The sequence below is a fragment of the Cololabis saira genome, chromosome 9 (genome assembly GCF_033807715.1).
Source record: "Cololabis saira isolate AMF1-May2022 chromosome 9, fColSai1.1, whole genome shotgun sequence".
NCBI lineage: Eukaryota > Metazoa > Chordata > Actinopteri > Beloniformes > Belonidae > Cololabis > Cololabis saira.
In genome coordinates this window covers 28,197,401-28,221,181 of record NC_084595.1, presented here as the reverse complement: position 1 = coordinate 28,221,181, position 23,781 = coordinate 28,197,401, and the positions used below count along the sequence as shown (strand labels likewise).

Sequence of the window (23,781 nt, the reverse complement as noted above, 5' to 3'; positions counted from 1 at the left end):
AATAAAAAAGCTGCTGTTTTAACGCCACCCTGTTCCATATTTGAGTCACCATGACGGCGACCGGCTATGTGTACAGGCTGCATCCTTACTCTCAACCAGAGACAGAGCTAGGATGGCTCCAGCACCTCCTGTCACACTGAAGAGGAACTAGGCTATGGGAAAAATAATGAATTATCGCACTACATCATGGCAGTAAAAATGCAATTGGTCATGCACCATTTTTTTATTCAGTACTCAAAGAGGCCGCCAGAGGGCGAAAGACAATCCTCAGTCAAGGAAGATGGACAGCTTCACACTTCTGGCTCAGAATTAGAAAAACATGCTTTTCCAAATCTGTGTCCGTGGTCACCTTTGAAGATTTCATGTTAAGGTATAAAAGGCATAAAAGAATGATTTTAGATTAAATGAATGGAATTGGTTTTATTGCAGTTTTTCAAATGTGTTAAAAATGGGAGAGATTCCAATCCTCCAAGGTCATGAGTGAAACCATTTATTAGGTAAATAGATGGTCACAGAAGTCATTCAAATGAAACATTTTTTTATTACTTCATCCAGCATTACATCTGGTGCAAACACTGAAAAACAACATTAGGTCAGTGATCTTCACTATACATTTATTAATAGCTTTTCTAGTTTCTTCTTTCTTTTTTTTTATAGCAAAGAGTTAAATGGGTGGAAAACATGTTTTGAATGAAGTAAGAGTTGCCAAACTGACATGGCACAAACCGAAACAAACTACATGTAAAAACCTCTCCGGGAAACGAGGAAAGAAAAACAATGTAGTTCAAGACTTCTTCCAAACTGGTAAAAAAATCAAGGAAGCAAAAGAGAAGAGACCAAGTACAAAGGAATATGACTTCACAACGCCACGGAGGAGTCCTAAACTGCGGTTGTACTTAAGCTATCACAGAGTGCACATGCAGAAACGTCGGCCAGACATACCAGAAACCAAAATACTGGTTGTGTGGTAAACTTTGAACATCTTCAATTTCGTCTTCAGTTCAAACCTATTCTGCTAAAATAAGTATAAACAAGTATAAAATAAAAATAATTTAAGAACAGCAAAAGTAAACTATTCTCCAGGAGGAAACAAAAAAAAAAAAATCAGCTAAAATGGAAGGAAATGATTTTCCTTCGAGAGACTTCTAACAAGAACAGAGTGAGTGAGAGAATCTGTTAGGAGGGGATTATAACAAATGCAATTCCTTTGTTTGTTGATTTGTTAGACAGTCTTTTTACTGGTGTTCTCACAGCTGCTAGTGACAGCTAGAGTTGTGCCAAACATCTAGGGGTTATTCTTCCGTATGTACCACCTAAATCTCTTCCCCCTCCAGCCTCTAAAGAGCACGTGGCCTCTTGGGGTTGATCTGCTTACTGGCTTGCTCCTCCTCCTGCAGCGTCGAACGGAATGACTTCACTTTATCTGTTTCGGAGAGAAAAGATGCAATGAGTCACTGTTTAATGTATTTTCAAGAGGAACATCAGGTGGAAGTCAAACATCTAATGGAGATTTCAAAGAAGAGCTTCAGCTTGACTGAGTTTGAAGACAGACATCAGCAAATAAACCAACTTATTAATAACTTGTCTGCACTATGAAACCACACATTCCTAAACATTTTTCTAGTTTAATAGTCTATACTTTTGGGGACTAAAATTTTGCAGATTTAATATTCAATTTATCAAAAGGTTTTGGATTTTAATGGAGAACATTTCATATTGACTAAATACAAATTACAACCAACAAACCAATGCACACCTCAACATGCCAAGTAAAAGAAAACATGCTCTTGGTCTACCCATCTTCTTTTTTTATGTCTTTTATAAAAACCCATTTGAAAAATGAGTTAAATTTTTATCTTCTCAAGGTTTAAGCTTGTTTATTAACATAATTGAATGCGTGCAAACAACTGTGAAACTTTCGCCAACATTAAGCACAATCTGATTGCAGTTTACTGCCGGTGTAAAAGCATCTTTGACCTATAATACAAAGCAGGAGGTTTGAACAAAGGTTCACTTTATTGTCATACCAAAAGACCAAGTACAAGTGGAACGAAATTTCGTTGCCACTGGCTCAAAGAAAGCAATAAAAACAATTATAACAATAAAAACTCTAAATACTAAAAGATAAGGACACTAGGCTAAAAACTAAAACGCTGCTTGCAGTACTGTAGGCAGTCGTTGTCGAGGGTAGACAGGAAACGGGTACTGTTTATTTAAAAGTCTTATGGAGTGGGGGAAAAAACTGACATGGAGCTCAGAGGTGAGGTGATGCTCAATAGACAAAAATATGGCTTTAGGCTGTTAAAACAGCTTTTAACCAACATCCGTTTCAGGATTTTGAGAGAAACCTTGAAATCCTGGCTTCTTGATTGAGATGAGTAACAGAACCTAAGACTAAACACAACATAAATATTTGGGTTGTGTTTGGTTTTCCAGCAGCTTCAGCCCCTGCAGGAGCTTTGCAGAATTTTGGAAATAAAAATAATTTACAAAAAAAAAATATCTTTCTTTGAATCTACAGTTAAAAGGTGACCAGAATATGTCATATCCGCCCCGTTTATTTGTAGTCTCACACTTGTTTCTCCTGTTAGTCTATGCTTTGGTCATACCTCGGAGCTCAATAAGAATTTCTATCTTCTGGTCAAGGATCTGCTCCAACTGCGTGGCATACGACTCCACATCATAGTCCACTTCCTCGGTCATCTCCAAAAGCACCTTCTCATCTTCCAACCACCGGATAGACTCCTGTTCAGAGGAGAAATACATTTGAATAACAATCAACTGCAGAAACCAAACAACCTGCATCATTTCTGTGTCCTTCAGATTGAGGCTAAAAATTAATGGACAATCTTTCAGTGTTTTTATTGTCTGTCAGAATAGAGAAGAAAAATATTGGCAGCATGCACCGTTTTAGGTGAGGTATGTTTGTCTGTGTGTGCTTGTGCATCGTCTTTGCATTTCATACCTGGAACACGGCTCGGTGGTCCTCAAGAACCTGCTCCTCCATCTCCACTAACTGAGACACGGCCTCGTGGAAGGTGAAGAGCTGAGGAGACACTTCCTCCTCCTAAAAATAACACACAAGAACAAAAAAAAGAAAAATTAATTTCTAAAAAAAACAAGACAGAACACAACATACAATCCTTTTTGCTCATCCACTTCAAAACGAGTGACTAATGCAACTAAACCGACGTACCTGTATAAAGCTGTAATACGCTTTAAGAGCTTTTATTCTGGGAAAACCATGAGTTAAGAGTTTGTTGAATATCTACATGTATAACCATGTCTAAAACGATTGTAATGACTCTAGTTTATAAAAATAACAAAATAGGGACACTTTTGCACATTTCTTCTTAGTTTCTTTTGAATGATTTGTTAAAAGTTATAGTGACAATATTTCAAATATTATTGACAACATTTTAAACCTTTCCAATAAGAGCAGCACATGTTTCTGTACTTACATTTTGCTCACAGAGCAGTTTGAGGTCATCCCGTTGTGGCGACATGCTCAGCCACTCATCGTCCAGAAGCTCCACCTGGTTGACAGCGTGGATGTTGGGTCGTACCCCATCTATCACCTGGTTGGGGTCCACTGTCAGCTCCTTCACCCTGAAGACCAGACAAGGACAATAAACTGGTCAGGTCGAGTTCAGGTCACATGCTCTGAGCATGTTATTACATGTGGTGTGTGGAGTTAACTGTTGAACAAAAGCATTTATGATTTAAACATGACAGCATCATGAATGACATCAGAGAATCGCATGCTCCTCAAGCCAGGAAAAAGATGACTGATCTGAAGATATCAGTTATGTTAACTGAAGTCTGGATGGTTAGAGCTTGTGTTTAATGTCGCGTCACAAAGGTGACTACAGATCGCTGCCATGTCCCAAGTACAGCGCTAATTAATTAGGACTTGGAGTGTAAGAAGGATTTCCTGCTAAGAATTAGCTCAAACAAAAGCTCATCCTTGATGTGTTTGCTGATAGCTAGAGTCAAGTCAGGGAAAGACCTTGTGTTCATCCTTACTCATCACAGTCACATGAAGCTATCACAACTGATGACATCACACAAAACAAGAAGACATTTACAAGGACAGAGTAGTGTTCTAGTAGCTAAGTGAAAGGACACTTCGTCTTCGTCTAACGCCTCATTAGAAGAAGCATGTGTTAAAGCAGGGATGAAGAGAATGAATGGCCACACCATAGAGAGTAAAATAAAAAGTGTGAAGAAAAAATAAAAAGATATTTCACAGTGATCGCCTGATGAAAATGAACGATAATGAAATCATGGACATTAGTTTCAACATAAGGAAGCGCGTGCACTGTGTGTGTGTATTAATGTGTGTGTGCAGTGTTATGCTTGGGGGAGTGCTCGACCTGCTGGGAGAAGTAGCAGCAAAGTCATCGAACTCAAAGGTATTGGTGGGCGAGTGCTCAGGGCGACTTCCCTGACCGCCCTGGGAGAAGGGGATGTCTGACGGACTAATCCCAAACTCCTTCACTCTGCATGGTGTCACCACCCACACCAATGCACAGGGAGCAGGAGGAGACAGAGAGGAAACAAAGCAGGAAAGAAGAGGAATAAGATGGTGTACAAAGAAGGTAAGAGAGAACTAACGAGAGTAAGCACAGAAATTAACAATTGTACTATTGGTAGCTAATGTACATCTAAACCAAAACCACTGAGCATTATAGAGGAAATAAAGAAACTATAATTCCACATGATTTTACACTGTCCAAACCACTGGCTGTAGTAAGTTGCCATATTCCCACCTGTTGGCGTAGCGTAGAGTGTTGAGTGTGTTCTCACAGGATGTCATGCCAGGAGAGATGGTTGCAATCTGATGGAGAAAGAGAGGACCATTTCCATTTAAACATATCAAATGACAACAGTGCACAGATTAGAAGTGTAGATGCATGAAACGCATAACTGACCATGCATGTGCGTGAATTTTCCCCGATGAACGAGTCTCTCAGGACCTGGGTAAGCTTGCTGGCCCTGAACGGAGTATGAGGCTTGTTACGACCAAGAGCTCTGATACATTCCTGTAGAAAAAAAAAAACAAAAAAAACACAACAACTTGTATTTTTTTTTTCAACAAAAACACAACACTGAAGTAATCTCTGCCGCCCGCAGACCTTGAGGGCCAATAGGCTTTTGTTGATCTCAGCTCCCTCCAGCCGAGTCTGCCGGTCGGCACTTGATGTGTCAGCCCCTCTCTCGTTCCCTGCAAGGTCAATGAGGGAGAACTTCCCATGCATCTTCCCCTTCCTCCGAAGGATGATCTGGAATACGGCGTGGCTCCGAGATGAGTGAGCGTTGGCTGAGGTCTGTCCTGATGTTCTAGGAGAGAAAGGGGGGAGATATAAGAATACAGATTAGCAGAGTTAGACAAGAACAACTGCAGTACAATAAAATCTTCCTGGGTCTGCTATGAATCTGGTGTGAAAAGAATATGACTAGTACAATATCTTAACATATCCCAAGACATCTGAACATGTAGTGAACAAATGAGATTCAATATCTTGTGACTGAGCCACTAATGATTAAAGTGACAAAGATTCTGCTGGGATACCTGCAGCTATTTCCCATTTCGATAAGTTTCAACACATCCTCTGTGCACTTGACCTCTTTCTCCTGAAGTCCCACAACTTGCACTTGCTGTTTCCCGTCTTCCAGCACCCTTAGTTTAGCTTTATGATTCAGCAGGTCAAACACCTATTAATACATGAAGCACACAGTCAGCACTGAAGACGGCTGCATTTGGAGGCATCAATAGAAAAAACGTATTTGTAACTTGCCTTTCCACTGTAGATTTCAAAGAAAGTTGAATACACTTGCAGATCTAACTTCTTGTAGACGGGTTTCTTCGACATGACAAATACATCCCGAGCTGCACAAAAAAGATAAGTTCTCTACAAATTCCACCGTATGAACATGAAACTCTTACAAAATACTAAACATGTTTTGAAACCAGCACACATTAAAATTACTGTAGAAATGATCGCTCATTTGCTTACCAGCTAATGCATAAACCCCCTTAGCACAGTCTTGGTTTTTCCCAGAGAAATCTCCACCCATTGTCTAAAATACAGTGTAGGTTAAGATGCACATTTCAATTATATTCAGCATTTATAAAGTATAGCAAAACTGTCAAAAATGAAATACTCAGGATGAAGTGTTGCCTAAAGAGACACTAAATGCATCCAACTCACATGTGTTTTCCCACTGCCTGTTTGCCCGTAGGCAAAGCAGGTGGCCATGCCTCGCTCAAAAATGGTCTCAACTAAAGGTCGGGCAGTGAACCTGGAAGGATCAGACAGCTTCTTATCAAAGTTCATGTGTATAAACAGATATAAACAGTAGCATACAAGGGAGGGAAAACAAATTATTTCCTCCTTCTTCTTCTTCCTTTTTTTTTTTAAACATAAAATACAATTTTTATTTAAATAAATGCAGTCTTTACTGATTATTTGTAGTCTACTGTAATGTAAGAGTTTGCTGGTGGTGGGCTTATTGATGGAATAATATCATGTGGACTATGCGTAATATCTTGAGACAGCCTATCCTATAATTTAGTGCTACAAATAAATAGCATTTAACTTCTGTAAAACTTGAAAAACAAACCTAAAGCACGCTGGTCTAATGTTATTAGTTTGTTGAAGACTATGTTTCAAACCTGTAAACCATCTCGTTCGTTGTGCTGTCATCAAAGGCGTAGTCAAAGCGGAAGGTCTGGTTCTCTAGGTAGCGGGTCAGGTCCACTTTTTGTTTAGGTTCATGAACCATCACTACATCTTTACTGGGAATGGTGATCACATCCAAGTCTTTCATGGCCAGCTCTGCAGCAAAGCAGAAGAAACACTCAGATTGATGAAGCTACTTGAGTGGAAAACAAAACATTAATGATAAAAGTAGTTACCTTTCTTGTTGAGTGGACGTTTCCTCACACAAACACATATTCTGTGCTCTTCAATCTTCACAATGCATGAAGGGCAAAAATGTGATATAGTTATTGAGAGCCAATAATTTCCAAACAGAGGGACAGTTTTCCTTATCCACTCACCACATCTGCCGTGGTCAGAGGCCGGTAGTCTAGACTGGCTCGGAAATCTCTGATCATGTACATGATCTCATAGTTAGGGATGGTGGTATCCACCTCCTTAAGAACAACAAGGAGAGGCTAAATCAATATCTGCAACATCCGAAAACAACATCCTATACATTTATTCAGTTAATTACAAACAGAAAAAGCTGAATTAAGTTACGGTAGCTTTACCTGAGCTCTCCTCTCCCTGAGCTCCTGTTGTTGAAGCCGTCGCCTTTCTCTTTTCTCCTGCAATTTCTCCACTTCCTTCACACAGTTTGACTTCCTCCTTGCTGCCATTCAAATATACAAGTAAATGAATAAATAAATAAATAAATAAAATGAAACAACTGTAACTTCTTCACACTTTGTAGAATATACCAAAACGCTTAATATTTTTTCTTTCTTTTAAACAACCAGTTTCTTCTACTTCCTCTGTATCTTCCTTTGGTTTCCTTATTGCTTTCAGTCTCTCCCCCAAACAGAAGGCAACCATTGGGACTTTGGCAAAGAAGCAGAGCAGCGATAATGAAACCACAGACCAGGATGCAGCGGCTGGCACACAGTGTTCTCAGCATAACACTAGCTGCTTTCTCTTCAGGACAAACAAAAGACCCTTTCAGCATCTTAAAATGCCTGCTACTCTTAAGTATCTCGTCAATTTCAAACTCATCAGGACTAGGGCCTGTTAAATTCTGTTTTACGTCAATATTTGTCTTGTTTTACTCTGTAAAGAACTTTGGAATGCATTTGTGTTTGAAAAGTGTCATTTAAATGACGTAAAGTTGAGTGAAAACACATAATATAGATTGTTTTCATTGAACTATTTGATTCAAGGTAGTTTTAAATGAAACAAGAACTGGTAAAATAAACTAGCAATCAACCAGTTACACCACAGCTCCCAGCACAGCACACCCACTGATTAGTCAATCACAAACTATTAGTAACTGCATTAAAACACATTATCAAACTGTGAGTGAAAGCCACCTCTGATTTCTTGCAGATATAATAAAACCAGCGTTGTGTGATTAGCCCTTGCTTGCTGCTACAGCCACAACATCCCTCCTGCTGGCTCTTGTATGAGAGCAGAAAGATTAATAATCTGCTCTAATCTGAGAGAAGATGATGAGTTGGGTCAGTACCAGGACAAGGAGGAACAGGAGAAATGCAGCACCATCACTGCTTGTGGGTTATTCAGACTAAAGGGGAGTCAGTGGGGGGGCAAGGGGGTTTCTTTACTACCGGTACTCTGCCCATCAAGTGAAATCGAGTGCTTTGAGTGAATGAGGTTCCTTTTTCCGTCTGAATAACACACAGTGCAGTACAACAGGCTTTTCCATGTGTTTACTTCTGCGTGACTCAGCAGAAATTAGACCAGGAAAGGCAGTGGAGCCAAACAGCAGCACAAATGACCCTCCCCCTAATACTCAGAAAGCCTGTCTTTTGGATGGATTGCATTCACACAGCTTCATCTCAACACCAAAGCTCTAAATGCAGATGGCAGATATTTGTGTTTGCATACAATATTCTCATTAGACAAGAACTCTCACAGTCTACCAGGAAATCTATTAAAATCACCATAAAGCACCGAGGGTAGGGGTAACATGCAGGTGATACATACAAAGCTGTCCAAACTCCTTTCTGGATATCAGGTGATGTGAGGATTCTGTGACGAACATGTGGTCAACAAAACATTGGATAAGATATTTTGAGCGGACGCACACACAAGCACGCCCACAACCATCCAAGAGCGTTGGCACTTTTGGATTTCTTTCGACAAAAATAATGTAATAACAAAAAAAAAATGTAATAACTATCAAAATAATAATTTAATTTAACAAAACAGATTTTTATTTATTCATACCATTCGCCAGTTCCTGCTTTGTTTGGGCTTGAGTGGGCTGTGTGGGCTGCGGTACTGGTGGAGGTGGAGCAGGTTCTGGTTGCTGAGGCTGTGATGGTCTGGCCCGGGTTGGAATTGCTGAGAACAAAACATTTGATTAAGAAGACCTGTTGGTCCAGATCTCACGGAGAAGCAATTTTTGAACTCAGTATTAAAACAGATATAAAAGTTCAAAGGTATTGGGCTCACAATGTACTAAATTCTGTTCCTTCATGGCTGATTGGTACAGTCCCCTGTAACACTTTGATATTCAACTCAGGTCTACTTATTAAAACTGTCTAACAGATTTTTAGCAAAATATGTTGAATGGATAGTAAGTAATATCTCATAAAATGTATCACAAATTAGGTTTGTATGTGCAGGCCAGTTCTAAATGCAGATTAACTCAGTGTGGAACAAACCTCTATTGTCTTTGGACGGAGTTTCATTCTTACTAGGTGCTATAGTCCGTCGATTCTGCAAAGAAACAAAATGCTTTAGCGAATCCAAACTTAGCTTATTTTTTTATCCCAGAGGTGTCCCATAGAAAACACATTTTTGTTTAGATGCAGTTGAAAAAAAAATTAAAAGTAACAAAAGTTTAAAAGTTTTTAACTTTTCTTGCCATAGCCGCTCTAAATGTAGAGCTACAGAAAAAGATCAATCACAAAGAGTCAGATTAGTAAATAGGGATGTCCTAATCACATATTTTTGCCCCCCGAGTCCAAGTCCAGGACATTTTATTTTGAGTGTCAGCTGATAAAGAGTACCGATCTGATACTTCCAATCCACAAAAAAGAGGAAAAAAAAAACAGAGGTGAGCTCTGTATACAAAAAGTAAGAACTCACAGGCTACATCTACTTTAATACGTTTTTAAAAAAAAATTTGGTTAGGATTATGCCTGAAATCCACACGGCTCTGGTGAAAGAGATAGAGAAAGAGAGAATGAAGAACAGAGAGGAGAGGGGCATATTGTCAAAAGGTATAAAATACAATATACATAGGTATTAATTATACGTTAGCTAGAGAACTGGCTCGGATCAACTTGGTTTTGGGACTTTTCCACGACGGGTCTACCCGTGCCGAGTAGATACTTTTCTGTAACTACTCTGCCGAGGTTGTAAGCGGGCTGAGTCGGGCTTAGATTGGTCAGGGGTTGGCCAGTCAGACGTCTGAGTAAGGATGTGGAGATCATTTGAAGAGCTACTCTGACTGCTACTCTGACTTTTTGTTCATTCTATTTGACCAGCAATAGGAGCACAAAAGTCTGTTCTGTGGTCCAAGTCTGAGGTGCAGATGTTCATAAACCTGGTGGCTGAGGAGAGAATTCAAAGAGGTGTAGAACGCAGACACTGGGGTGCTCAGCAACTGTTCTGGTGTAATAAGGATAGGCTAAAATGTAAATGACATAGTTGCACCACTTTGCATCATCATTTCCTCTTTAGGGTAATTTTTAACCTTGACCAACACCAAAAGCTACCACAGAGACACGCCTTAACAATGATGTAAATAACAAGGTAGATTTGGAGCAGCAATCGCTGCTGACTTTGTTGGCCCTGGAGTCATCTGTTATGCAGCCATGGTCTCTATTTCATAGTTTTTATCCTGTTTTTACTTGTGCATGCACGCCCAATGATGATGGAACTATGGACGAGCATTTTAGCTAAAATGCTACTGTGGATGCAGATCGCTTTTGTTTTGAAACAAATACAGACTGAAGCACAGTGATGTCGCCATATGCATTTACAGGAGAATGCTGGGTTACCATAATGCTAACTTTAACTTTATCTATACAAACAGCACAAGGGCAGCATGACAGTGAGTCTTTTGCCAAGAAATATTATGGGATTTCCAAAATAAATGCAGCTTGTGCTCCACCACATCTACCTAAGCTCAATAAATAATATGCATTCTGACTATAACGTTAAATAAGGCAATTGAACGGCTAAACCAAAATAACATAAAAAAAAGACAATTCAATTTGTTAGCTGTTGACAAGGTGGCATGGCAGTCTACTCACCTTTGCAATTTTGTTGACTTTTATACAAGTGGGTGTAGGAGGGGGTGGAGTCTCTGGGCTAGGGGCAGTCTCCTCCTCTGGAGCCACATCTGGATTAAGTGCAAATATACTCTCCAAATCAATCTGTCCAGAAACAGAATAGCATTTATTCAACTAAATGAAAAGCAATAACATATATTTAGCCTTACAAAAAAAAAAAACTATTAACATTAATTGTTAAAACTATTAAGAATTAACACTTTATTTAATACAAAAAAGTAATCATTCAATATATAACTGAAGCTAAACCCCTTGACAACTGGGTAAGGGATTTCCGTCTCCTGACATTTGAAACAAACCACTTGGAGAACTAGCTCCTCATCACCCCTCAGTTTAATGTTCCCCAAGAAAACCCGTCCTAAGAGCAGCCTTTAAAAGCTGCTGGACTGGGGGACTGTGTTTATTTGGTGGTGAATAGCTATGCAGTAGACAGGAGAGGATGTTTGGCTGTCTCAGTCCATTCAAGTACCACTTGTCTATTCTCATTTATAGCCACCATACAGTGCATGCAAACTGAAAACAAACAACAACCATCTCAGCTCCTTCAATTTGCATCTCGTAATTCCAATTCTAGTATGTTTTTTCTTCTTTTCCACCTTTTTCTTCTTCTAATTATTAGTGATTTTCAAACAGCCTAAATGGTGCACTACCTCCAGCAGCTGGTATGAAATGTTTTTTTTTTTAAATTTAAATCAGTGGACGCTATCCGGTTTGTCACTATAAATGAAGACACATGAGCTAAATGACAGCAAAGGAGGTTGTCTTAAAATCCTAGCCTCTAGGTGTTTATTGGTCTCGATTACTATAAATGTGAACCCTGGAATATAATGTTTGGTTTCATATAATGACACATGTGATCTAAGTAACAGGCTGTAGGCTCATGCAGGTCAGGTCACAGAGGGTGATGTCTGGTGGGACGTGCACGCAAGTTACATAATCACAGCAACTTTAAAATATCTAAAGATGCATTATTCATTCCTGTTGGAAATATGAGCACATGTGCTTCGAAAGGCAATTAATGCTGTGAATGGTAGTTTACCTCTTTTCCTTTTGTGTCTCCATTTTCGATCCACTCCACTGTGACGCTCTCATTGTCCTCATTCAGTGAGGTAACCATTGCCTGATGTATCCGTCCTGCAAAAGTATAGAAAAGTAACTTAGTCATCATTTTATTTTTAAACCTTTCCTTTCACCCATAAGTCACACACTCAACCTTCTATATAGGCCAGACAACATATCTTATGTTAATTCATCCAATCAAACAAGGATGATACAATCAGATTAATGTTGTCCTGTTTGAATAAAGCTGTTTTAATGTGGAAGACGCTGAAAATAGTAGAGTGTTTTTAATAATACATCCGTATTTAATAATACATCTGTATTAACTGTTTTGTTACAACGTTATTATTCATGTTTTTTAATAAGGTGTGTGCCATTTAACAGCTGTAATGCATATGGGTCAACAAATCCATAAAGTCTCACATGGGGACTAGGATATAGGATGGGGCTAATCTCAGTTAAGTTTTGACCATTGTGTTCCATAATGGCCATTACAGTCACAGCTGCAGCTATTATACAGACTTGTCTCCACCCATCTGTCTGCATTATAATAACAGTGGCATTTTTTTGTCCTCTCATATTTGCTGTGTGGATTTGACTTCATGCTGTAAGTTCCCATCGTCGCCAAAGTAAACACCATGTTCCAGTATCCATTATTCAGAGACACAAGAAGCCAGGAGGCAGGGATGCTTTCAGCCTTCTTAGGTGCTGAATCTTTGAACCATTTAACATGCAATGGTTTTACGCCGACATCTTACAACTCAGGAAAACTAGATTTATTGTTTTTATATAGTGGGAGGCGGGAGCTAAAGTGAACGGACACAGCCAGTATGGATGCAACAACTTGAAATTTGTAAGAATTTTTAAAAGGTTCGACTTGTTGATTCCCATTTTGGGAGATTCTGATTTTCTTTAAAAACAAAAACATAAATGACCTGGATGCTGGAATTTAACATTCAACTACAAAGAGGTGGTGCAGCTGGTAGCAGCCGTCTTACAGCTAGAAGGTCCTGGGTTCAATTCCCGCCGGGGACGCTGTGGGCGCTGAGTGCTTGTTAAGTTCCCCCATGACTTCAGCATCCACACCCTGGGTGGGGTTGGTGAAAGGGCCTTTCTGTGAGGAGTTTGCATGTTCTCTCTGTGTTCCCTTGGGTAGCTAATGCACTGTCACTTAGGTAGGAGCACTGGGTGATTAAAAAATAAATAAAAAAGGGGGAAAAAAAACCCAACAAAACAAACATTCAACTACAAAATAAATTGACTCCTTTAAATTGAATTGAACATTTTGTACACATATTCAGCAGTGTACAGGTCTTCTCCCTCTGTCACTGTAAATTCAAAAAAAATTAAGTGCTCAGGGTTTTGGGAAAGACGGATATCCTCAAAATCCCACAGAAAAGGAATTACAGTCTTTTCCCCTTTATGCATCAGATTACAGGTCCTTAATCTTTTTCTCTCATTTTACTAATCTCAGGATGGAAAAGTTTATCACAGAATGGGGCAAGTTGTTTCCCCAGACTGCTTTTAGCAGATGTGTGTAGTATTAAAAAGTTCTGGTGATACAGCATTGGCAAGCCATCTCCTGCCCAGTTTTGTGTATCTTTGTCTCATCCCCTAGTGCCAGGAATTCCACAATTGTCCTTGTGGCTTTACCTTTTTAACTTTGTGATCAGTCTTACAGAATTACTCTATACTTGTTAGCACTTATTGTTATTCACATCACAACAGAAGCAATTAAAGGCCTTAAAGGGAAAGTTCGGTTTTTTACAACCTGGACCTAATTTCTGGCATTTTTTATGGTTGTATACTCACCCAGAGGTGTTTGGTGTCATTTGGAGTCCTTCGGAAGATATTAGGGGGTTTTTTGCGAGCCTCTTCTCCATATAACGGTAGTGAACGGGGCACAGCGGGACACAGACGATGCAGCGTCTAAATAACACATGATTGCCGCGAAACTCTTCATTTCTTTTATGAATCACTAGATCTGCTTCCAGGACCTTTTGTAACATTGTGGGGCTGTCTGTGTAATAAATAAAATAAATAAATCAGTTTGTAAACGAGACCTCTGAACTCATGACGTCATCTCTGTGCGCGCATCCACAACACAGCTCTGTGTACAGCTGGAGTTCCTACCGTTAGTTTACTGTTAGTTATTTGAAACATGTCTGAATATTTGTCAAATTCTGAGGTTGTGGACGACGACTTTGAATATGATGGACGTCCTTACCGTTTTGAGCCGGAGTATACGGCTGAAGAGCTCACTGAACGGAGGACAGAGTGCGCGCACTCGCGATGACGTCATGAGTTCAGAGGTCTTGTTTACAAACGGATTTGTTTATTACACAGACAGCGCCACAATGTTACAACAGGTCCTGGAAGTAGATCTAGTGATTCATAAAAGAAATGAAGAGTTTCGCGGCAATCATGTGTTATTTAGACGCTGCATCGTCTGTGTCCCGCGAGTGCCCTATGCGCTACCGTTATAAGGAGAAGCGGCTCGCAAAAAACTCCTAATATCTTCCGAAGGACTCCAAATGACACCAAACACCTCTGGGTGAGTATACGACCATAAAAAATGCCAGAAATAAGGTCCAGGTTGTAAAAAAACGAACTTTCCCTTTAAAGAGAAGTGTTCTTCCAGTGGGTGGGCTTGTATTGATCCGGTGTGAGGGCATTAAGAAGGGATGAGCCGATACAATATGTGCGTTGTCTGCCATTAGTGGGCCCTTCTAGCATTATTTGTGCCTTCATGGGAGCTAGCTGGGGTCATCACGGACGATTTCAACCTGTCCCTGCCTCGGGCGGTCATACCAACCCGCTTGAGTCCACCTCTATTGTGCCCATTCCCAAACAATCCAATCTATCAAGTCTCAACGACTTCCACCCGGTAGCCCTCCCTCACCACCATCATCAGCAGGTGTCTGGAACAACTGGTCCTGATAGATCTCAAATCCTGTCCCCCAGGTATCCCGGTAAATTTCTACCACTGTACCATCGAGAGCCTCACCCTCACCCTCACCAACTTCATAACAGTGGAGTATGGGAACTCCACTGCTGCTGACTGAATATCTGCCGATCCCGATATTGCCAATCACCGATCACAGCGTAAAATTTATAAATGTCTCATGACAACAACTGGCATTGTATTATTAGGTGTAAAAATGAGGAGACCGCAAATTTGTTGTCTTTTTCGGACATTATAAAACTCCCACACCGGCAACGCCATTTTCAGTATTGATGTTTTGTAGAGACTGCCATGTCCCCTTGGGAGACCTGGGTCTGAGATGTGGGATGTGCACGCATTGGCTGCAGTTTGTTGTTGTAAAGGTCATCGGATCGGCCTGCTTTGAACTATTTTGAGAATCAAAACCGATAGGGGCAATATCGGCCGATCCCGACCGGTTGCTGATCCATCAGTGCATCTCTATTCAGAAGGTGGTAAAAACAGCCCAGCACATTATCGGAGCTTTACTTCCTGCTATTGGTGACATCTACAGGACGCGTTGCTTCTGGAAAGCGAGCAACATCTGCAGGGACCATTAGTATTGCAGTCATTGATACAGATGTATTTTAATTATTTCTAATGGCGCTTTTCCACTAGAGCTGGGTATCATCACTGACCTCCCGATACGATACGATTCCGATACACTAGGTCCCAAGACGATACGATTTCCGATACGATATCGATATTCTAATTACAATAATGGAATAACGTGATCCTTCCATCGCTACGTCCGGCCAGAGAAGCCTCACCCTGACTGGTGGAAAGAAGCAGCCTGCTCACTCCTCAGGTTAAGGAGGAGACTTGAGCTCAGTGTAGGGCCTCCCGGGGTTGGTAGAGGGAGCAATTCCCAGGACTGACTTAGCAAGGAGCACTGGGTGATAAAACGGGCGAAAAAAAAAAATCGGGATTAAAAAAAAAAAATAAAAATAAAAATAATTTTAAATCGATACTTGGATTTATGTATCGATAATCGTTCCTACACATGTATATTGATAAATTATCGATATATCAATATTTTTAACCCACCCCTATTTTCCACTAGTACCTACTCAGCCTGACTCGGCTCGCCAATTTCCACTAGGGGTCGAGGAGTGCTGAGTAGATACTTTTTCTGTAACTACTCTGCCGAGGTTCTAAGCGGCTGAGGCGGGCTGCATCTGACGTCATCACACTATACGCCACAGATTGGTCGGGGGGTTAGGAGTCAGACGTCTGAGTCAGGATGTGACATCAGCGAAAGAGCGACTCTGACGGCGGCTTCTTGTTAATTTTATTCGACCAGCAATGGTAGCGCAGAAGTCTGTTTCGTGATCCAACTCTGAGGCGCAGATGTTCATAAACCTGATGGCTGAGGAGAGAGTTAAAAAGGGATGTAGACGGGCGATAAGAAACAACAAGATCCAGCAGGAGCTCTGTCACTTCATAGCTGCTCGCGGTTCCCAGCTGACTTTTCAGCAGCGCTGAGACAAACAAACAAACAAACAAAAAAAAAGCATCGCCGCTTGAAGCTTCTCTCGCTCTCATTTTTTAACTTGATATCGAACACAAGCCACATATCCAGCAGCACATCTATCATCTCCTCCAGGTTCTACATCTTTAGTGTTGTCTTCTTCGTTTAGAAGATCACACAATCAAATACGTTACAGCAGCTTCTCTCCAACCCGCCCACTTCTGCTCCAGCTGAATTGTTATGGAAAAGAAACCGGGCCAAGTTGAGTAGGTACTAGTGGAACGTGCCATAAGATGACTTATAAATGCATAGTCTTACTAGGTCCTCCAAATCAGTGCTCCTTCCTGATAATAGCCAGTAGCTACAAATGTAGAATCATTAAAATGAAACATTTGTTGGTACTTTAAGATGCAACTGCCCATCGATATGTTTGCCCATTAATACTTTATGGTTTAATTTACTCTACATTAGGAGTAACAGGCTGCTTTAATTTTACTCTCAAAATGATTTTTATTTCTAGGGCTATCATTACAGTAATACATTCACACGACATCTGTCTCATTGTGCTTTAAGTGGAGAGAAAAAGAATGAGTGACTGTCACATATTTGATGTGAACGTTTTGTAAACTGAAAGTCTAATTATAAATTTCAAAATCAATCCTTTTAGCATAAGTTTAAAGTTTTTTGACAGATTGAAAGAACAGCATATTCAATTGAATTCAGTTGAAATATAGTGTCTATTACAACGGAAGTTGTTTCTAGACGCTTTCCAGAGACCCAGAACATGACCATGTTTTTCAGCCGACACTGAATGAACCTACAAGCTCTAGATGCAGCCAACCTCTTCCTTACTAGTTGAAATGTTAAGTCGCAGAATGACTTCTCTTACTGTGGTAGATAAAAGATTTTCTTTAATTGAAAGGATCATCCATAGTGTCCCACTTTTACATTAAAACCTTGCTGAATGGGTATGTAGACACCTCCCAGTAACTAGAGGGGCTTAAGATGGGGTGCTCAAAGCTTTGTTAAGCTTGTAACAAAGCCTTCAGAGCATCACTTTCTCTACAAAACCAGGCACCCATTTAAGAAAGCATGTCAATGCATGTGTATGTCAATATATAACATAGATACCACAAGATATAAACATGCAAAAAGCCAAACGTTAACTAATGTAGAAAGAGTGTAGACAAGCTGTTGTGCAGGGGCTGAGCTAATGAATGGCTGTAATCTATTAAAGAGATCATGTGTTTAACAGCAACGGTTGAGAAATGGAAAAAAGAAAAAGAAAAAAAAAAGACAGGGGAGAGTAAGTGAGAGTCATGTCAGAATTGAACGAGATGGCTGCAACAGATGGGGTAGAAGCTAATAGCCTGAATCTGGCTTGAATCTGGACCAGCTCTGCCACTAACCCCCAGAGGGAGGGCAATCCCTGCTTGAGATACAACAGCAAAACCGACAGACAAAACAGCTTCCCTCTCTGGGCCTGCTGTGCATTAATTCACACCTTCACATTTGAATTCAGTCTCCAAACAAACGCCTTAGGAGATGGGAACTTAAAGTACTCCATTCTAAAGTCTATTTGCGGTTTAAGGGTTTATTTATGAAAGGCAGTGTCCTTTTGATAATCACACACAGTTCACAGTTATCTTTAGCTGCTTCTCTCAAATGTGGATGTATGATCATACAAGTATGGATGTAACAGACATTCAAAATACTTGCATGCAAGTATTTTATATGCATGCAGCACGCGCGCACGCGCACGCACACACGCACGCACACTCCTGTCCATCAGTCTTGTCCTTTCATGTTTCACATCGGTCATTTTGGTCCTCTGTCAAAATAAGGAATTAAAACGTTAATAAAATATGACTGAAAAGGAGGGCTGGTGAAGGACCCTCAATTTCACACACACCCATGCACTTTAAGAAAGCTAACAACTGCTGCATGATCATAATGCATATATAAGAAGGTTTTACTAAGTCATGGTACTAACCATTGATGTTTATGCAGACAGTTGTTAAAAAAGAAAAAAAACAGATATGAATTTAAACAAATCAATTATTACACACACAGAGACGCACGCACGCTTCTGTAGTAATGGCATCTTATATGAGCCAGAAATATTTCAAAAATTGTCTGTCCACAGAAGTTGGTAGTCAATACAGAGTAGCAAGAACTTAAGCAGGAAATACAACCAGTCTTTGGTGAAGGCAAGTCCATCTCATTTGGGTTCTATAGTCTACCAGGTAAGAAACAGATGGATGTGAACCACTGAATGTGCAAGGTTTTGCAGAGTGAAAGTCAAATACTTCATAAAAACTGCAAATCTGCCCTGCAATCACCCAGAGTAAAATTCTGAAACAGCCATCTGACAAACAAAACTTTTTGTAAAAACTAAAAGAAACAAAAAAGCCTCTTTCTGTTTAATCTCAAGACCTACAACGTGTACCATGAATTTGAGAGTGAAAGAATACTTCGACAATTAAAAAAATCCATATCTCCATTATTCAAAAGATGAAAAGCTTTAAGTCAAGGACGCTTAATGTATTGACTTATAACTAGGGGTGTAACGATACACTAATCTCACAATACAGTACACCTTATAAGTGTAAGAGGAGATTTATTTTTGTTAAGGTTATTTTGGTAATTCAGGGATCATTATTTTATTTAATATATTCTTTATATTCTGATGTAAATCAGGGACTATAATGACACTAGTCAGTTTATCTGTAGTGATTAGTATGTTCTAGATTGGGCGGAGTGATACGCCACAGTACGGCACTAGGTGCTGTGTTGATGTTCTAAAATCCTACACTGTTGAGCGGACATTAAAGTACACTCGAACTCAGCAGAAGTTGTCCCCGTGTTTATCCTACTCATGACCCGAAAAAGGTTTAATTTAATAAAGGTACGGCTTAACTCTACACCAGCCTTACATAAGTAAAAGTTCAGAGTTCAAAACCCTGCAAGAGTCCCGTGATCGGGACCGCAAAACAGTACTAGTTTCTTCTGAGCGGAGTAAGATTTTCGTCCACGGGTCGAGGCGTGGTCGGCACCAATACGCTGCGCGTTACTAGTCAACACAAGAATAGATTAATATTAATAACCCAATATCGCAATACAGTTTGTCACCTCCACGACACGTATTGTGACGTTTTTGTATCGTGAAATTTCGTGGCACGATATATTGTTACACCTCTACTTATAACCTACACCACAATATCTCCCGTTACCAAGGAAACTGAGTTATGGTTTGTTAAAAAACTTTGTAATTTACCAGGTTACAACGGCTGCAGACGAGAGATTAAATAGTCCGCTCAGCCGCGGTTTGTTATAAAACGAATGATTTCAACTGAAAACACATTAAAGCATGAATAACTTATTCAATAGTTATGTTTTTTGGTAAGTGACCGGTGTATAAGCGGGATAGTGCCATTCGAGGTGTACATTATCAGAAACATATGGACTTCGCGGAGGCAAACCTGCTTCGCGTCGGACGGTTCACGCCCCTGCGTCGTCCATATATTTCTGATAATGTACACCTCGTCAGGCATTATCCCCTACATATTCTACACTGCATTAGTTTACCATGGAATTTTACATAGTTTGTTTTGTATTGATGAAAAAACAATGCCACAAATGCATAGTCTAAACCTACTACCTACCTACAGTTAAGGGTTCCAGTGTGTATCTGAAAGCTATGATTATAACACATTTTTAAATATTGTATTACAAGCTGGTCTCAGTCAAACAAAACAGTTCTAAAACCACTTGAATCATAACACAAAAGTGCCCTCCAAATCCACAATAAAAAGCCAAAGAGCTACTATCACTGTCATATACTCAATATGAAATTTTAAACTTTGAGAATCTGATAAAGCACTCAAATGTCTGCTTACTTCTTAAAATGATTCACAATGTTACAGCCCCCCCTTGAAAAAATGTTGCACTCTGCTCTGAGAGGTCAACAAGAACAAGATTTGTTACAAGAGGTGAATGTAGTGTACCCCATCACAAAACTGCATTTGGGCAGTCATCATTTTCTTGACTGCCATGACTCAATGAAATACTCTGCCAGACATTATTTCATGGAGAACTCCCCATGCCTTCTCACATTTCGCAAGGTGTTGGCTACTGTCAAGACAAGCGTGTACACATTTATGAATTGTTGAATTTGTGTGTGTGTGCGTGTTGGGGGGCAGTCTGACCTGTCTTGTTGAATCTGCTTCCTTGCCTCTATTTATCTATTTTATATATTGTCTCTTTATCATTATTGGCCTTATTCTGTTTTTACCTAATCATTTCTTTTCTCTTTTTATTTATTTATTTTTTCCCTATACTAATTTTGTATGTGCCATTACATCAAACTGCCCAGGGACTACAGGTGGAAAATAGTAATCTGCTATACCTTGCACAATGCATATTCTCTTGTTGTACACGATTAATGTTTTAAATATGCACTGTCCCTGTCTTGAAATAAATAAATAAATGACAGAATACAAAATTAGTAATTCTGTATAATGCAACAGGATACTGTAAACAGTAGCTTCTATATTTATTTATTTTCTATATTTAACACAATAACTATATACATGTTATACACACTTAATTTAGCTTCCCATCTTACATCTGCTTTCTTGAAACATGGCTGACTTGAACTGATACTGAGGTTAGTGCTCTTCAGTACTAAAACAAGAATTGTTCTAAATAAAGTATTGATTTTGAATGTTATGTTCTCAAAACTATGTGACAGGTAATGTTCACAGCCCTACTTCTGATGTATGTCTGCTCATCTGTGAACCTTAAACAAAATGAAGCACAAGTGAGTTGTATTGTAATCCCATTTTCTTCCTGGATTAGTACAGCAACATTATGCAGTACTTCTATACCCAGCAAACATACTAATATGGGTCAATTTCATTAGATTCAGCTTTACGCATCGTTACTTTAGCATTATATTACCTGTTTTTGATGTAAGGCAGTGTAATTGAGGGACACGCCTGTCTGTGGTCGTAACACCGCTTATCAGGACAAAATGACCTTTAGAAACACGTTCTGTATATCCTACAGTGAATAATTCAATAAAAACTAATGTCACGGCTCATAAAATACATTATGGGGCGCAAAACTGAAGATAAGATGAGATCAAATCACAGTCAAAGAGCCAAGAACTCGTTGAGTGAAGGCTGCGCTTCCAGGCTGAAGCTGCTTGAAGGCTGATTTATGGTTCCGCGTACGCGTACGATGCGCGTCGCCGCGTCCCCTACGCCGTAGGCTCTGCGTCGATTTAACGCAGAACCATAAATCAGGCTTTAGCCGGGAAACAGCGGCGTTGGCCGCAGCTAATGCTAGCGTCAGCTAGCCGGGCTAATATAAATATACTGTTTGTAGTTTAAATAAATAACACAGCCAATGATATGACACTACGTTTAATGTGTCGTTGTGCTCGGTTATTTTACAACGAGCTGTGCATGGTGTTGCTGGGCGATAATAATACATAGCTGGCGACAAAATGACTTAAAGCTTGCTAACAAAAGGTAAGCATCCATTGAAACGTTGGGGCCACATCACAACTCTCTTTACAGATAAAAACCAGCATATCGGTGCTGCCGGCGAGATGCCCCGCTGTCAGAACAACGGTTGCTATATTCAGGAACACCCCGGCAACAAAGATAACCAAACAACTTACACAGTCTACGAGAAAAGAGGAATAATCCTAAAACTCACCATCACTCCGCTTTATCTCCACATAAGTACCGACCACTATTTTTCCAAAACACGACGCCATCCTACATAACTTATGAATAATAATAAAAAAAAAACAACACAAGACTAGAGACTTATTATAAGCCGGGTGGATGCAGCCTCTTTGGTTTGGTTTGGAGGAAGATGCAGCGACAGAATAATGAAGTGGTTACAGAGCTAAGAGAATAAAACTGCACTTCCGGGATTTTCAAAATAAAACTATGAATACAATTTGTCTGCACCATCGACTGCATCATTTTTAAAAGTATACAGTCCATGGCGACACTTTGTGTCTGTTATAAGACTAGGTAATATATTAGTTTCACCTTTTAAGTTGAATTATTGAAATAGATTAACTTTTACACCAAATTCTAGTTGAATTATTGAAATAGATTAACTTTTACACCATATTCTAGTTGAATTATTGAAATAAGTTAACTTTTACACCATATTCTTCACCTGAAGCAATATTCTACACCTTGGCTGATGTGGACATACAGAGCATAGTTTCAGCTGCTATATGGTTGGCTGTCTGTACAGTCATGCAAGTTCAATGCTATTAAAGAACACGTTTTTTCATATAAAATAAACACATTTTTATGCAGTTTAGAAGTTTTGGGGCTTTTTTTGGCTCCTGCGCTGCTGAAATTGGGGCGTCCTTTATTTCTATTTCTGAAAGGTGGCAACCCTACCTGGGCCCCCCTTTTTTGTCTCATGCTTATGGACGGGTTGACAGATGAACTCAGATGGAGGGGCTACATTCGGCTTGGTGAACGGTTGGACTCGAAACTACTTTTTTCGCACACTTAACGTCTGAACTCTAAATATTCAGGGATTCGTAGGTTTCCTGGTACTTGTGTTTACATACAGTCATGTCACCTTGCATATCAATACTGTAAATTCATAAAACCTCGTTAGGTGTGAGTTTCTACTCTAGGACTTACAGTAACACATCAGCAGAGGTGTCAAAAGTATTCACATTCATTACTCAGGTAGAAGTATAGATACTAGAGTTTAAAAATACTCCTGTAGAAGTTGAAGTATCAACTCAAGTTTTTTACTCAAGTAAAAGTATACAAGTACTGGTTTCAAAACTACAAAGTATAAAACTAAAAGTAATGTAAGGGGGGAAAAGCCATTAAGGACAAAAGCCATTGAAAATGAATGTATCTTAGTATAATGCAAATATATTAAAGAAGCATATATGTGTACTATTGAGCATTAACATGTGTTTCAGAGAGCAGGAGATATGATGACTAGTTGCCTATAAGTATTGTAATGGTGCAAAAAGTCAAACTTCAGAAGCATGTTATCATTTATCCTAACCTTTATTGGAATGTACATCCAAGTTTAGTTGCAGGAATCTGAGGGCAACGGATGTAAGAACAAAACTGGACAAGAACATCCTTCATTGTGCCACAACCACAACCAAATTCACTCTATCCAGATGGTGCAATTTAACTGGATAGTTTTTTTTTTAAAGGCAGAAATTAA

At 39.6% G+C, this 23,781-nt stretch overlaps 2 protein-coding genes across 5 annotated transcripts in view; one reads left to right on the top strand and one right to left on the bottom strand.

Moving 5' to 3' along the window:
• The window catches only part of cenph (centromere protein H), a 62,328-nt gene that overhangs the window by 10,305 nt on the left and 28,242 nt on the right, over window positions 1–23,781 (top strand). The window lies entirely within an intron of this gene.
• On the bottom strand, window positions 522–22,462 carry LOC133450419 (kinesin-like protein KIF2A). 4 transcript variants are annotated; one of them, XM_061729037.1, is made up of 22 exons: window positions 22,270–22,462; window positions 12,069–12,163; window positions 10,991–11,113; window positions 9,392–9,446; window positions 8,952–9,068; window positions 8,709–8,753; window positions 7,280–7,380; window positions 7,067–7,162; window positions 6,923–6,977; window positions 6,680–6,842; window positions 6,216–6,306; window positions 6,021–6,084; window positions 5,802–5,893; window positions 5,576–5,718; window positions 5,139–5,343; window positions 4,935–5,045; window positions 4,773–4,840; window positions 4,377–4,502; window positions 3,462–3,609; window positions 2,966–3,067; window positions 2,610–2,745; window positions 522–1,423 (listed from the first exon to the last, which is right to left on the bottom strand). In XM_061729037.1, the coding sequence occupies exons 1-22, from the start codon at window positions 22,328–22,330 to the stop codon at window positions 1,338–1,340; spliced, it is 2,283 nt and encodes a 760-aa protein (XP_061585021.1). In that variant the 5' UTR covers window positions 22,331–22,462; the 3' UTR covers window positions 522–1,337. The 4 variants fall into 4 exon arrangements, with proteins under 4 accessions (XP_061585021.1, XP_061585023.1, XP_061585022.1 ...); XM_061729039.1 differs by lacking the exon at window positions 4,377–4,502 and having other exon boundaries at window positions 22,270–22,461; XM_061729038.1 differs by lacking the exon at window positions 8,709–8,753 and having other exon boundaries at window positions 22,270–22,461.

What these genes read in the sequence shown, in the direction of transcription:
- LOC133450419 (XM_061729037.1), bottom strand. Translation starts at nt 22,330, where the DNA reads ATGGCGTCGTGTTTTGGAAAAATAGTGGTCGGTACTTATGTGGAGATA. An exon ending in AAAATTCACGCACATGCATG is followed by an intron (nt 4,841 to 4,934) that starts GTCAGTTATGCG and finishes TTTCTCCATCAG; the next exon opens with ATTGCAACCATCTCTCCTGG. An exon ending in AATTCTTATTGAGCTCCGAG is followed by an intron (nt 1,424 to 2,609) that starts GTATGACCAAAG and finishes TCTCCGAAACAG; the next exon opens with ATAAAGTGAAGTCATTCCGT.